Below are 16,685 nucleotides of genomic sequence, written 5' to 3'. Positions count from 1 at the left end.
TTGCCAATTGCCTCACCATTTGCTTTATTGTTTTGTGCTGCAATGCGTAATGTGACGTAACAATAAACTTGAAACCTTTTGGCCCTGAAAAACTTCCTAGATGCTATGGCAGTATGTTTTGGCTCACTGAATGATTAAGTTTGCATCACAACATTGTCATAATGGGAGTTGAAGGACAACAGGAGGATTACATGCGACATAAAACAAAGTAAACAACTGAAGATTGTTGCAATGCTTACCCATCAGGGCTCGACATTAAGGCTTGTTTGCTTGTCCGGGACATTTTATGTTAGGACAAGTACATTTTATTTTAGGACAAGTGGACTTCCTCTTGCACTTGTCCGACGAACAAGTCAAAACAAAGAGGAAAATAAATAAATAAATATTATTAATATTCGCAAAAGTATTCCTCCTTCATCGTAAAGGTAATACATGTATCAACGAGCTATGCCGCACCTCATTCTCTATGAGGCGCGGTGTAGCTTGTATCAGAAATTCATTGTGTGCGCGTGACCATTATTAACCCCACTGCCTGCGAAAGTGCCAACCTTCTTGACCACGAGTTGGCTTGTGAAAATGTTAAGTCCGTAGTGAAAGAAACCGACACGTTACCCAAGTCAGGAAGCACAATGTTCCTTCAAGCACCTAAATCTGGTCAAAATGTGTAAAACATTTTCAAAAAAACTTTGTTCTCACTCTATTCTCAAAGTTCCACCATTCATAAAACATTTTCAAAAAGAACTTTGTTCTCACTCTATTCTCAAAGTTCCACCATTCATTTCCTATGGGTTTTTTTCTCCACAAAATGTCTGTGTGTGTGTGTGCGTCACCACGATGCCCCCCCCGGCAAAATCCAGAGGCCGAGCTGTGGCGTTTTGAATATTGCACCATTCTTTGTCTATGGGTTTTTTTGTCCTCAAAACGGGGCATTGTGGGTAAACCGTATGTAAACCGCATAAACCCTGTATAAGCAACGCGAGTACGAACGAGCCACACGTTTTGACACCTCTCATAGTGCCAAAACTGTGGGACAAGTAGCCGGGGCAAATTTTGCTATAATAATAAAAGCGGGGAAATGCAAAATGTCATCGGACGAAACACCAGCACCATTGCCGGTGTTCTGCCAATGTATGCTGCCTTGTCAAAAAGATCTACAGTATGTCCGCTGCGTAGGGGAGCATGGTATATGTTAGGGATGCACTGAACATTCGGCCACCGAATGTATTCGGCCGAATATCGCAAAATAAAGCACATTCGGTATTCGGCCGAATGTGTGAAAACACCGAATGTTTACCACCGAATAGTGGGCGTGTTTTGATGACGCAATCAAACAGTGTAAGCATCCCATGCTGCTCAGCGAATGAGACGAAGAGCCCAAATCGAACGTATAACGAGTTGTTTGTCCGTGAATAACACCGGCTATGCCCGGGGTAGAAACACAAGACTATGCTGGATAAGGTCCTTATGTCATCACGGTCATTTTAAGCCGTCAACCAGCCCTCTACGACCCCGGGAAGTGATGTTAAAAGTGAAGTTACTTCTGTTCAACTGGCTAAGCTAAACATCGCTAATCGCCATTACTTCTTAAAGTCACAAGCGCCCTTTTTTCATCTAGTGTTCAATACTTTTTCCCTGTTTCATTCCACTTTATTACACATAACTTTATTTACATATTGTAGTGCCGGAGGAAAAAGGAAAGACGTAGGCAACGTAATGATAACTGTTTAATCAAAATAACAACTTGTACTCTCAGTACAGGACCAGAAAATAGATCACCAAAACTGTTGTGTCTAAACAGGAAGTTGCAACGTTAATAATCCTCCCCTCTGCCCCTAGTGCCAGAACTGGTTCCCTCCCACTACACAACCAACAGTAAGAGGAGAACATGAACCCATAATGTAGTCACTACACCAGCCCCCCCAGTGTTCACCTCAATATTGGAAATCCTCACGGCGAGGAGGGCGTATGGCCCGGCCCCTACGATCGTAGGTAAAGTCAGGAGGTGCGGGAGGAGGTGTGACATCGCCCATCACGTCCTCCTGCAGGGAAGGACGGGGGGCAGTGACGACCGGGGGCTCGCGAGCTGCGGGGGGTTGTCGGGGTCGGAGGGGGGAATGGCCAGGGCGCGGCAGGGGAGGTAGGACTGGAGGCCGGCCTCTGCGCGGTGGCAGGGCCAAGTCCAGGGGCAGTTCAAGGTCCAAGTGGGCCGGTTTGAGGCGATCAACGGACACACACTCAGGCCTACCCCCCATGTCAACCATGAAGTTCTTGGCTCCGGCCTCGATGACACGGAAAGGCCCGTCATAAGGAGGACGTAGTGGAGTCCTGTGGCCATCATGACGAATGAAAACGAACCTCGCTGAGTGCAGCTCCGGGGGCACCCTCGAAGTAGGGACACCATGCTGCGTAGTCGGGACCGGGACGAAGGTCCTGGCGCTGTCCAGCAGGGAGGCGCGCTGAGCGGCGGCGGACCAGGGCTCCGTTGACTTGGGAATGAAGTCACCGGGGACCCGCAGCGGCTGTCCAAACACCAGCTCAGCGGACGACGACTGGAGGTCCTCCTTAGGCGCTGTCCTGAGCCCCAGCATGACCCACGGCAGCTTGTCAAGCCAGTCGCTGTCCGTGAGGCTGGCTCGAAGGGCGGCCTTCATGGATCGATGGAAACGCTCACAGAGCCCGTTCGCCTGCGGGTGATAGGCGGTTGTGCGGTGGAGCTTGACCCCCAGATTCTCCGCCACCGCTGCCCACAGCTCTGAAGTAAACTGTGAGCCACGGTCAGAGGAGAGATCAGCAGGGGTGCCGTAGCGGGAGACCCACACCGCGATGAACGCCCGGGCCAGGTCGGGGGCTGTCGTTGAGGAGAGCGGAACTGCCTCCGGCCAGCGAGTCGTCCTGTCCACCATGGTAAAGAGATAGGTGTATCCGTGCGAGGGGGGCAGCGGCCCTACCAGGTCCACGTTTACATGATCGAACCTCCGCTCAGGCACAGAGAACTGCTCCAGGGGGGCCTTGACGTGTCGATGCACCTTGGCGCGCTGGCAGGCGATGCACGTGTCTACCCAGGCCCTCACATCCCTCTTGAGCCCATGCCAGACGAATTTCTCTGACACCAGCCGTGAGGACGGTTTCCTACCAGGGTGAGACAAGCCGTGTATCGCCTCGAAGGCGGGGCGCCTCCAGTTGGCGGGGACCACCGGTCGTGGCTGACCCATGGAGACGTCGCACAGGAGCGTGGCCCCTGCGTCACCGAAAACCACCTCTTCTAGGCGCAGTCCTGTGTCCGACAACTTGAGAGCCTGGACGGCGGGGTCGGCGGCCTGGTCTGCAGCCATGCGCGCGTAGTCCAAACCCAGTTGGACCGCACCAACCACCGCCCTGGAGAGACAATCCGCGACCTGGTTGGACTTCCCAGCAACGTGCTGGATGTCTGTGGTGAACTCGGATATGTAGGCGAGCTGGCGCTGTTGGCGGTCGGACCACGGCTCCGCCACCTTGGACATGGCGTGCGTGAGTGGCTTGTGGTCCACGTAGGCCGTAAACTCGCGGCCCTCCAGTAAAAAACGGAAGTGTCTGACAGCAAGCCACAGCCCGAGGAGCTCCCTGTCGAATGTGCTGTACCTTTGCTCTCTGGGAGACAGCTGGCGGCTGAAGAATGCAAGAGGCTGCCAGGCGTCCCCAACCCACTGTTCGTACACCGCTCCCACAGCAAAGTCAGAGGCGTCCGTGGTGAGAGCAGTGGGTGCCGAGGGCGAGGGGTGGGCCAACATGGCAGCGCGGGCCAGGGCCGCCTTGGTGTCCTGAAAGGCTTTGACACGCTCCGCCGTCCAGTCCACCGGCTGCTTCAGAGTCTTGCCCTTCTGGGCATCGTACAGAGGCCGCAGGATGTGAGCGATGTGGTGGAGGAAGCGATAGTAGAAGGTTACCATCCCGATGAACCCCTTGAGCTCGCTGATTGTGCTGGGGCGCGGGAAAGCAGCGACAGCTTCCACCTTCGAGGGGAGGGGGGTCACCCCCTCTGCGGAGACCCGGTGCCCGAGAAAGTCGATGGTGTTCCGTCCGAACTCACACTTCGCCGGATTGACAATCAGCCCATGTTGGCTGAGCCGTGTGAAAAGGGCCCGGAGGTGGGACAGGTGCTCCTCCTCCGTGGTGCTTGCGACGAGGATGTCATCCAAGTAGACGAAGAGGAATGGTAGGTCCCGGAGCACCGAGTGCATGAGGCGTTGGAAGGTCTGCGCCGCGTTCTTCAGGCCGAACGGCATCCGCAGAAACTCGAAGAGTCCAAATGGCGTGATTACGGCCGTCTTAGGGACGTCCTCGGGGTGCACCGGCACCTGATGGTACCCCCGTACCAGGTCCACTTTGGAGAAGAAGCGTTTGCCTGCCAGGTTCGCTGAAAAGTCCTGGACATGTGGGACCGGGTAGCGGTCAGGCTTGGACGCGTCGTTGAGGCGGCGGTAGTCCCCACATGGGCGCCACCCGCCGTCTGACTTAGGGACGATGTGCAGGGGAGACGCCCAGGGGCTGCTCGAGCGCCGAACGATGCCCACCTGCTCCATATGCGCAAACTCCGCCCTGGCGATGGCCAGCTTCTCCGGGTTGAGGCGCCTGGCCCTGGCGTGGAGGGGAGGCCCCTCGGTCTCGATGTGGTGCTCCACTCCGTGTTTCACCGTGGGCGCGGAGAAGGTGGGCTTGGTAAGGTCGGGGAATTCGGCGAGCAGCCGAAGGTACTGGTCACTTTCGGCGAGCGTATTGGACCACCCGCTGTAGACCGCCTCCCCCTGCGTACAGGCGAAGGAAGCGAAAGTCTGTGAGTTGACCAGGCGCCTGTTCCCCACGTCCACCAACAGGTTGTGGGCGCACAGAAAATCCGCACCAAGGAGGGGAAATGTGACAGCCGCTATGACAAAATCCCACGAAAAGCATTGCCCTCCGAAGCACACGTCCACCGCCCTAGTGCCATAAGAGCAGATAGGTGTGCCGTCCGCGCCTGCCAACTGCGGACCACGCTCCTCCTTCGCCACATCCGATCTCTCTGCCGGAATGATGCTCCACTGGGCACCTGTGTCACAAAGGAAACTGCGACCAGAGGCGGTGTCTTGTATGAAGAGCAGCCTGTTGGTGACGCCAGCGCTCAGGGCCACTACTGAGTGCCGGCCCCGCCGTTTCCCGTCGGTCCGAAGGTGCAGGGTGAGCGGCACCGTTTGGCCTTGGCGCCAAAAGTGGCGTGGTAGAAACAATGGCCCGCAGCGTTACCCTGCTGGCCAGAAGGTCTGGCGTCATCCTTCGCTCTCCTGCGACGGTCGGGTGGCGGGGCGGCCGCGGGAGCGAGCAGGTCGGGGGACCGTTGAGGCATGGCCAAGACGAACCGGTCCGCCTCCCTGGCCAGGGCGCGGGGCTCCATGATGGCGGTGTTGGCCAGCGCCATCCTAACTTGAGCTGGCAATGTGCGCATGAACAGCTCTGTGAAGAGGATCATGGGGTCTTCTGTACCGAGCAGGTTTAGCATCCTCTCCATGCGCGCAGAAGGCCTCTCGTCACCCAAGTCCGACATGGCAAATAGGCGACGCACCCTCTCCGCAGTGGACAGTTCAAATGTCTCTAGAAGCAGGGCCTTGAGGCGCTCATATTTGTTCGTCGTCGGGGGAGCAGACAAAAAACCTACCACTCGAGCTGCGGTGGAGCTGCCCAACATTGCCACAGCATGGTTGTACCGGTCGTCGTCGTCATCGATGTCACTTTTGTTGAAATGTGCCTCTACAATAGCAAACCATGCAGCAGGCGTTGAGTCCCAGAACTCTGGTAGCTTGAGAGTGGGAGTGTGCGCACCACGCGTTACCCTGACAGGGGATGGTGATGGCTGCCGCTGGTTTGAACGTCTTCCTCGCCCGGACATTTTGCAGGATTGTAATGTTCGTTCGCTGGTTTTTGTACACAATTACGTTAACAAAAATCCACGTCGGGGTCACCAGTGTAGTGCCGGAGGAAAAAGGAAAGACGTAGGCAACGTAATGATAACTGTTTAATCAAAATAACAACTTGTACTCTCAGTACAGGACCAGAAAATAGATCACCAAAACTGTTGTGTCTAAACAGGAAGTTGCAACGTTAATAATCCTCCCCTCTGCCCCTAGTGCCAGAACTGGTTCCCTCCCACTACACAACCAACAGTAAGAGGAGAACATGAACCCATAATGTAGTCACTACACCATGGACTTAAATATTTAGATTTTTTGTCTGGATTGTTTGAGTTAATACCAACGTTAGATTTGCAGCCCGTTCCTTGGCCAGAGCCTTCAGCAGTTTGGGCATCGATGAACCTGCCACTTTTCCTGAATAAGTAGGCTTATATTGTTTTAAAGGGCAGCCAGTTATTCATTTGTTTTATTTATCCCTATGCACATTTTTGTTATATATTGTGTAACTGACATGCCATAGCTGACAAGCTACACATACATAAGTTATATACATACGTTATACAGACAGATTTAATTTGAGCAGTCAGTCAAGTATAGGCATAATGTTGTTTGTTTGTTTTCTAATGTTTAAAACATTTTGTTAAAATGTTAAATATGGTCTTTTACGAAAAGAAGTAGCCTAGTAAAAAGTAGGCTCAAAGCACTTTTATCCCAATGCACTTTTTTGTTGTAGGCCTACAAAGATTTTCTTTCAGCAGCTATTCAGGGAAAACAAAAACATTTAATTTGACTGATTTATTTTATTTATTGTGCTTTGTTGGTATAGACTGATGTCTGCTGGAATGTTCAATAAAAGTTATTTTTTTTAAATCTCAATTTCTTTCTTTGAGAAGCATGAATAAAAAGCAAAATGTATTTAGTTTATGCAATGATAAAATTAAAAACTGCCGATACACATTCGGTATTCGGTATTCGGCCAAGTGTTTCCTTAAATTCGGCTTCGGCCTCGGCCAAGAATTTTCATTTCGGTGCATCCCTAGTATATGTTGTCACACGCTGTCCAACATTTACTGGGCACAATACATCACAATGGTATAAATGTCATACCAAATGAAAGAATGAAGTCTTGGGCACATATTTTGTATTGATTATATCTTCATATCTTATTTCAGTACGGAGCTGTAGACCTTTAAATAGACAGTGTTCATTTGTGACAATTTGCCCCATCAGCGGGTAAATTGTTACACTACGTCAGGCAAGTTGTCACATTGAATTATCAACAAATAAGAACAAAACTAATTCATTGTGAATATTGAATATAATTATAATTCAAATTCCAAAACCAAATTCAACTTCATTAAATAACCCAAATTTAAAACAATCATGCCTGGAGAATCTGCCAAATCATGTCTTTGAAGCAAAATATTAATGCTGGCAGAGCACACATTAATTAAGTGGCATGACCACTTTACTTTAAACAAAGGTTCTCTGTCGTGCACGTAGATCCACAGTAATTGTTGGAATGTAATGTATTACTGGCTTGTAGTGTGTTAGCAGACAGACAGACAGACAGACAGACAGACAGACAGACAGACAGACAGACAGACAGACAAGACTCATTCAATGCGACATTGAAATATTCACATTTCTGAAATCAGAATGTAATTCTGTTTCAATGGCAGACTTTATGTCCGATATTCTGTGTTCAACAGTGTGGCGTGACAGTTGGATGTCTGAGGCCATCTTTTTCAGTGTGTCATTTACTGGAGAAAATATTTCTACATCAGTGATGCATTTCTTCACAAACACTCCTTCATTATATGGCTTTTTAGCACATGCAATGTTCCAGGCCACTAAATAGGACACAAGTGTCACTGTCTATGATTGATTGGTAAATCTTTGGAACAACTTGATCTGTTTTTGTGTCTGACTTTTCAAGCTGTTTCATTTGTGCTTGCGAAGTTCAGTACCTTTTGGGAATTCCTTGTCAATGTTACCATGCGGTGTGCTGAAAAGGCCCTGGAAATTTTAAGCTTTGCAATGTGCCAATGATGTTTGGCAAATCAGGCAGAATGGCTTTCCATTATGTTCCACAAATAAATATTCACTCTCCCACTCTGCTAAAAACCTCCCGTGTTCATCTTCTAATTTGCGCTTAGCAGTACTTTTCTTCGCTGCCATTTGATTTTTTTGTGCAAATTTGCTGACCACCACCAACAACAAAGCGACAATTTTTGTTTTTGTTTTGTTAGCCTACCTCGAGGGTGATGAAAAAAAAAAGCCTCGCTTTGATAAGTCTTACGAGATTTATACAAAAATATGCCTGGATTTTCCTTTAGCGACGTTGATGGAATACTCCCCTGGTGTGAACTGTGTCTCAGTACGCAAGAAGCCAGAAACACAAACATCCGCTAAACACACACACACACACACAGAGTGCGCTGCACCTGTTGTGTCGGGTTACAGAAGCGTGCAGCAACACACAGAAGCCGCGTTCTTAAATTCGTCGGAACGCACACTGGGTCATAATGGGACCAAGTCATTTGATTGGACAAGAGGCGGTCACGTGGACGCTCCGGCGTTCTCAGAGCGAATTTATGAACGCGGCCTCGGAGCGCCACACCAACACTTTTAATGAACGGATTAAAGAGCCGCACACAGACAGGCAAAGAAGCACTAACGGACCACTGTGTACACTTCATTATCTATATATATTTTGGTGGACACTAGATAATAAAACTTTTCACAAGTGACAATTCTAAGTTACAAAGGAAACTGGTTGTGTGATGTACCGTGGCTGTTGGTGTTGAGGTCAATGTAGCTATTGTTAGTGTATCAAGATAGTGGTGTTGTTGGATGGTGTTTACTTATTTTTAGGGCGCAAGTCTTCTATTATTTGCCGTAATAGATTTTTCTCTATTTTGAATAACAAAAAGTATTTTTAAAAATGGTCTTCAATGTCATTTCGATTATTCAGCCTTCTGCCGTTTTCATGAAAAAGGGCCATGACTCACAAATATTGGTCACTTTTTAGCTTTTTGGTAGGCACGTAGAGGACCCCAGGCCACACCCTCACAACAATTCAGAAAAATTCCATAAGGGGGCGCTATATTAACATGTTGAGTTTTTTCAACTTTGGGAGGCGATAACTTTGGAACCGTTTGTCCTAGAGACACAATGTAACCAAGTAGGCGCTGTGGAAGGCAGCTGTGTTTGGATGCGTTCGACAGAAACATGCAGCAGTTTTTCTATTTTATTGTTTTTAATTGTGTTTTTAACTTGTAATGACAGAGAGACACTTCTGAACATAAGAGACTGGGATATTACTCGAGAAACCAGAGTTTTTTCACTGGGAGCCCCAGCTTGCCCGGGTCGCTGAGGAAGGACTGATAGCTATCCACCGGAAAAAAAGAGACGCCGGAGACACGGTCTCGTCGGGCCGGCTTACTGGTCAGAGCTATGCAGCGAGAAGGTAAAACTCCACTCCTCAGTATCCTGTTAGCCAATGTACAATCCCTGGACAACAAGCTGGATGACCTAAGGGCGAGGATTTCCTTCCAGAGAGAAACAAGGGACTGCCATATTATCTGCCTTCCGGAGACGTGGTTATGCAAATCTATACCGGACCACACTGTATCTTCCGCAGGCTTCTCTGTGTACCACGAGGATAGAACAAAGGAACTTTCGGGGAAAAGCAAAGGAGGTGGAGTATGTTTCGTGACTAACAACGTCTGGTGCAAAACAGGTAATGTTAATGCTCTAAAGTCTTTCTGCTCCCCGGAAAATTAATACCATATGATGTCGATGTTGGCTACCGAGAGAATTCACTGCTGTTGTGTGCATAGCAGTGTACATACCGCCACACACCGACATGAATGTAGCGGAACTGTATGGGACTATTAGCAACATAGAGAACAGACACCGAGAGGCTGCTCTAATAGTGGTAGGAGACTTCAATCAAGCGTTGCTGGGAAACGTTTTACCCAAGTTCTTTCAACATATGAATGTAAACACACAGGGAAATAAATGCCTGGATCAAGTGGACACTCTGTTCTGGGAATCACTCTGCTATCCTCCTTATGTCCGCCTACAAGCACAAGCTGAAGCTGTCTAGAGACAACTCACAACACAGATGGCACAACAGAAGCTCCGATCATCACTGAGGAAGACATGCGTGAGGTTTTCAAGTGCATTAATATAGCCAAAGCAGCTGGACCGGATGGAATCCCAGGCCGGGTGCTTAAAGCGTGCACAGAACAGCTGGCTGGTATCTTTACCGTCATATTCAACCTCTCACTCTCCACGGGCATAGTGCCCTTCTGCTTCAAGTCATCTGCCATCATCCTGGTACGGAAAAAGGGTAAGGTGACATGCCTTAACGACTGGTGCCCTGTTGCTCTCATCCCCATAGTATGAAAATGCTTTGACAAGATTATCAAGATCCTGATCTACAGAGAGCTGCCACCCTTCCTAGACCCTCACCAATTTGCCTCGAGGAAACAGATAAGACAGATGACGCCATTGCCACGGCATTACACACAGCCCTCATCCACCTTGATAAGAGAAACTTCTATGTGAGGATGCTGTTTGTAGACTATTGTTCAGCATTCAACACCATAGTCCCCTTCAGACTCTACAGCAAGCTCAGGGACCGAGACATCAATCCCAGCCTATGCAACTGGATCCTGGACTTCCTGTCGGACCAAAAACAAGTGGTGAAGATAGGCTCTAAGACCTCCGCCTCTCTGTCCATCAGCACTGGAATCCCCCCAAGGCTGTGTACTAAGCCCCCTCCTCTACTCCCTGTACACCCACAACTGTGCGGCCACTCACAGCTCTAACACGGTAATCAAGTTCATCAACGACACAACAGTGATTGGCCTGATCACCGACGGTGACGAGACGGCCTACAGAACTGAGGTTTACTGCCTGGCTCAGTATAGCCAGGCAAATAACCTCGCTCTCAACGCTGACAAGACCAAGGAGCTGGTGGTGGACTTCAGGAAAAAGAGGCAGGCACAAGACCCCATCACCATCAACGAGTGCTGCGGAGAGAATTAACAGCATAAAGTTCTTGGCGGTTCACATCACCAATGACCTCACCTGCTCACATGAACACACTAACCAAGTGGTGAAAAAAGCACCTAAAATGTCACCTCTTTCATCTCAGGCGGCTGAAAAACTTTGGCTTAGGGCCTAAGATATTGGGGGCCTTCTTCAGAAGCACAACCGACAACCAGAGAGTGCCGTAACAGAGATGTGTAGCAAATTTGAGGTTAACCTTTGCGCCCTTAATTGCCACTTGTGGCTATATTTATTAGTATGTTTGTTGTTGATGTTGTTACTGTCTTTTTCTTGCGTGTTTTTCTTTGTTTTCTTATTTATTTATTTTGTTTTATTTCTTGGTTATTTATTTTTTTTCTGTTCATTGACCTTTTCTATTGTTGTTAAGTTATTGACAAGTAAAATGATCTCATAGTGTGAGATAATGTTTTATCAGCCTTTTAAGATGAGTGACCATAGAGAAGATGAGCTTCCTATTGGAGTATCACGCAGTTAGTGGTTGGAAAGTGACGACATAAGAGTGGCAATCCAAGATGGGAGGTTTTAGCGCATGTTTCAGGAAAGGGAAGCGATTTTTAGGGGAGGGACAACAGGACAGTTAGGCACTTAGTAGATGTCAGGGACACCAGGATGATTATCATGGTACTTTTTGGTAGAAATCTAGCAGGATTAGTGGTAATTATTCTAGAAACCTGTATATTATTACAGCAATTGGTGAAATAAGTATAGCTAGCAATAACTGGAATTGTTTAGTAGATTATAAGAATAGAAGAGCAGTTTTTACATGGTTGAAGGAGAAAGATTATCAGATTTATTGTTCACAAGAAACCCATTCCGCAGTGTTAGATGAAGTTGAGCGGAAAAGGGACTGGGGGTGTCAACGTCTGTCAAGGCGCCCCCCCACCAAAAAAAATAAAAGTCGAAAACCCCAACCTAACCTCTAAATGGTACAAAGTTAAACATTACATTTATCACATTTTAAAGCAAGATTATATATATTTTTTTTATTATTTTAATTTAATCATATTTTTTTCAAGGTGTTCTTCTCTACAAATGCTTCTCCCTTTTTTCTCCAAACATATCTTCAAAGTTCAATTTTGGTTTCGTCAGTCCAAAGCACATTGTTCCAATAGGCTTGAGGTTTCTCAAGGTTTTCTTTTGAATACTTCAAACGCCTATTTTGGTGTTGAGGTCATGGCATGTAGGTCTTTGTTGTTTAAGGTACGCTGTATTGTTGTCCTGTGAACAACTACACCGGTGTCTGCTACTCTTTTTTGCTGCTCTTTTGCAGTGATGTGTGGGTTCTTCTGAGCATTTCTCACCAGATCTCGGGCTATTATCTGAAATTGTTCTTGGTCTTCCAGATCTTGCCTTGACTTCAATTAGGGTAGTTTGAAATGTTGCGAGAGTTTTTTTAGAGCCTTCTCCTTGCTGGTGGAAGTGAACTATCTTGATTCTGACATCCTTGGACAACTGCTTAGAGGAATCCATGGTTTTTAACACCAGACATAACAGCTACCGCAGTTGGATACTTTAGAAGGCATGGAGTTACTTCAGAATATATAGCCTAGTTGGATTTATATTCACCTGACTCATTAAAGCCCTAACGAGTAAATCACCTTGGTCTGGGCCTTAGTAATCATCTTCTCAAAAGGTAACAAAGAATAATCCAAAAGGGTTCCCAAACTTTTGCTCAGGGCCCTTTTCCTTTTTTATCATTTAAATACTCAGAAAAATTTTAATAAAAAGAAACCTTACTTTAACATTTGCAGAAAGGAGTCATGTTTAACTTTGTAGCATTTAGTGTTCAGGTTTTCTTTTAATCACTAGGAGATTAATTGTAACAGACATTTAAACCAGGGGTGGCCAAATGTTTGCACCCCACTGTATATGATTGGCGAGAGAAATGGTAATGTAGGTCACTGAAAGGCAGAAAAATGGCTTGTAAAATCCAGGTTGAGACTTCACCTCATGAAAGAGTTAGGGCCAGTCCATATCCATACGTTCTGATTACTGTATAAACAGAAGGCATTTGAATGTACTCAAGCTGAATGTTCAGCTATTGAAGAGGCAGGGTATGAGTGTGTGTGTGTAGTGTGTGTGTGTGTGTGTGTGTGTGTGCGCAATGTGTTCCTCCTTAACTCAGGGATGCAAACACAACTATAGTGAAAAAAGAGAGAACTACACTGCAGGCGGAGGAGCGGTACGGCAGGGGCTAGTGTTATAGTGTTAAAAAGCGGTTATGACTTAATTCCGAGGAGCTGTTTCATCTTTGTGTTGTTATGATAGTGGTCACCTTCTGTCTGTGGAGCTCTATCTGACAGTGTGATAAGCACACCCTTTCCTCCATAATTAATCTCTTTTGTGCATAATACACATCTAGCATGTCCATTTTTATCTCTTTTTTTTTTTTTTGGTCAGACAGTGGGAACCTATGGTTCACTGACTTAACCTGAATTGTGGCATTTATCTTAGCCAACATATTGCAATGCATTGAATTCGGTGAGTAATCCCCACTCTACCTAGTTAACTATAACACTACTTTACATTGTTAGCAGGCTCACAAAACAAGCTGTGTTAGTTGAATAGCGATGTGTCATTGATTTTCAACAACGCTTAGCTCGCGCTTTTATTTTGAAATCGCGAAAATGGAAGTCAATGTCGGAATGTGCCTCTCGTTGTCGTTCAGAGGACAGATGCCAAACTGCCGACATGTTTGCTGTAATTATATGACTTGGCAGTAGGCAGGCATCAGTCAATAGCTCTTTCAATAGCCTTCACACCGAATGTGCTTCTTTTCGTGCTACTTTCGGCCCAATACATTCGGTGGCCGAACTTTGGGTGCATCCCTACTTCCAACTACACTTGCTCCCTGCATCCAGTTGTGGCACATGAACTGCATCGCTCTCATCAAATTCCCTCATTCTGAAAATGAAAGCAGTGTAACGTTAACTGCTGTTATAAACGGAATTATGACATTAGGTGCGTGTCCACTGGCTCGCAGTATTTTAGAGCTGACTACAGAGATGGTGAACGTTAGCACTAGCTAACACTAGCTAGCTATTTACCTTAGCTTGGTGCCGTTTAGCTAAATATACAGCTCATTGGTGGACACAGCCTGAGTTAACTTATGTAGCCAGCTAGCTAACGCTATAATGCTGAACTGCTCGAACCTGCTGAAAACCTTGAGGTCCAGTTAAGCTAACGTAGCTAAGCTAGCTAGCTTAATAGCTTACGTTAATATAGACTCGGTGTAGCTAAGAGAAGCTGCTCTGACACGGAATACAATAACGTTAGGAAAAAAAAAACTACAGAGCTAGTATTGACGGTCCAATCAAACTGCGCTAAACGGAGTAACGTTACCGGTTCACAGCAAGTCCTGACCACTGAGGCGCAATCCATTCAGGCTGTAGGAATACAGTATACTGTAGGAATAGTTAAGGAGATTCGTCTGTCACCACCTCCCGCCCCCCCCCCAAATCCACGATTCACATAAGCGCCAAAAAGCAAGTTGCTTGCATCCCTGTTAACTGAAAGACATAAACAATCTTGTGTTTGAAAAAGGCTGCATTATCAAAGGGAAATACTCAAAAAGAAAAAGAAAAAAGAGAGAGCAGGAAGGCACAAGCGACAGAGAGCAGAAGGAGAGACAGACAGACAGTCAGACACAGAGAGAAAGGCCACCTTGATCACTGCTCTCAGTGGGTGAGTCTTCATGCCTGAGGAAGAACTTGACTTCCTGTTTCCGTGGGCCCCATTTCTGCAGATGCTCGTACATCATGTGCTCAAAGGGGATAGCTCGCTCTGTGGGAGGGGGAAAGAAAGGGAGAGACAAAAAAAAAAAGAGGCAAGAGTGGTTAAAACCTTTTCACTACCTGGGGAACAGAACCACTTTATTTTATCTGCACTAAAAGCAGAAGGTTTCGGTACAATAGTTACAAACAGAACCTGTAGTAACCTAAAAAGAAACCAGCATGGGCTTTGTCAAGTGGTTCCCCCTCTGCTTTCTCTATTATCTGGGCTAAGTGCTGGACAAAACACTGTAACCTTAAGTGAGACAAAGAGGGAGGAAAAGAGATCGACTGGGATGAGGCCAAATACAGAAAGGGTTAGGTTTAGGGTAGAAAGAAACAAAATGGTCACACTTTAAACATAGTATACCAATGCTTCATGTTTAAGGCTGTGGATTCCAGGAGGTTCCATTTTGTGCAACAATAGTGTTCATGCGATATCTCCTTAAATAAAGTTAAATCCAATTTCAAAACACCATATGAAAAAACATTAAATCTGATGTATCCAATGATATGGCCAATGTCTATCGATTGATTGATTGATACTACACTAGTTAATAATTCATTTATACTACTTTTCATTTATACTACTTTTTTTATACTATGTTTTTATTATTTAATTTAAGGAAATATACTCAAAGCCTGGCATGGGCTTAATGGGTACAGGCTACGGGTACAGGCTGAATCTGGCGAGAGTGGCAAGCCCATGGGCTCGTTGGTAACATTAGTCCACCAGTAGTCTCGCATAGCCAGACCTATCTCCACACTTCACTTTGGCTGGAGAAATTGTCTTTGTTTTGCGCGCCCATGATGCGAGAGAGTTTTTGCAGGGTGAGATGTCTGCAGATGAAAGTAAGCAAGTTCAAATGAGCAAATTTAGCAAATTAGCAAATATAATTGCTGAGTGTTCTGACAGAGAAAGTTGGTTTAAAGCTTTATAGTAACACCATAATGGTATATTTACAGTACATGGACAATTGATTGAAGCATTGGAACAAACCCTCACTCATTGGAAATGTCTGCTTTTTATAGATGGACATACAATTTATTTTTCAGGTGAGAGAGTATGGTCAAAATGACTACATCAACCCAATATTCAATTAGAATAATGTTAGGAATTGATATGAATCAATTTATACCTCTATAATAAATAGTCTGGTTATGTTTGCCTTTTGGTTGACAGCAAAACAGGGAGAGAGAAGGATAGAGAGCAGGATGGTGTCGGCACACCAGAGAGAGAGAGCAAGAACCAGGTGAGAAAGTGGACAGGTAGTCAAGACCACATAAGTAGCCTTGAGAACCGATGGTTCTCGAGCCTAATGGCCCATAGGGCAGGAGCCTATCTCCTGTTTCCGTAGCGTGAGGCGGCTTGATGTACAAGTACACCCCCTGGACATGACACTAGTATGTCGCAGGGTCTTACCCCCAATCCAACCCTTAATTCTGAGTTATCTTCACGGGGGGGGGGGGGGGGGGGTCCATGCCACAGTCCATGCCACCCCCCCCCCCCCAAGGCAGAGGGGAAACACTGTCGTACACAGGGAAAGAGAGAAAGAGCCGAGAGTGGGTAGGAGGGATGGTGAAAGAGTGAAAGCAAATATGGAATAGCCACTGGCAAAAACAAAGACAGTAACAGAGAGAAACTGAGATGGCAAACATGTTTACAAGCACTTAGCATAACCGTTTACTTCCTCATCTTTTCCATCACTTGTTGAAAACCTGCTGCTATCTAGTTTGACAAGGGTACTAGTGGGGGTGAACAGCATCTCTCCACTCAACAGACTGGCATGAAAGCTTTAAAAAGTAATAAGCTAGCTCATCTACTCAGCTCAAGCTGACTCCTGGCACGCACACACAATGTAATGAGGCAGAAAGAAAAAGGCAGCTCTGGATGCCTTCCTCGCTTGCTTGT

At 46.6% G+C, this 16,685-nt stretch overlaps 1 protein-coding gene across 1 annotated transcript in view; it reads right to left on the bottom strand.

The window, feature by feature from the left end:
• Positions 1–16,685, bottom strand: part of ppp1r13bb (protein phosphatase 1, regulatory subunit 13Bb) — a 72,140-nt gene that overhangs the window by 37,006 nt on the left and 18,449 nt on the right. Inside the window, exon 4 of the mRNA XM_080538794.1 lies at positions 14,667–14,786. Within this exon, the coding sequence (XP_080394920.1) occupies positions 14,667–14,786 (120 nt within the window). The remainder of the gene's footprint in view (positions 1–14,666; positions 14,787–16,685) is intronic.

The sequence above is a fragment of the Nansenia antarctica genome, assembly GCF_963989245.1.
Source record: "Nansenia antarctica genome assembly, chromosome: 1".
Taxonomy (NCBI): Eukaryota; Metazoa; Chordata; class Actinopteri; order Argentiniformes; family Microstomatidae; genus Nansenia; species Nansenia antarctica.
This window is presented reverse-complemented; position numbering and strand designations above follow the sequence as displayed.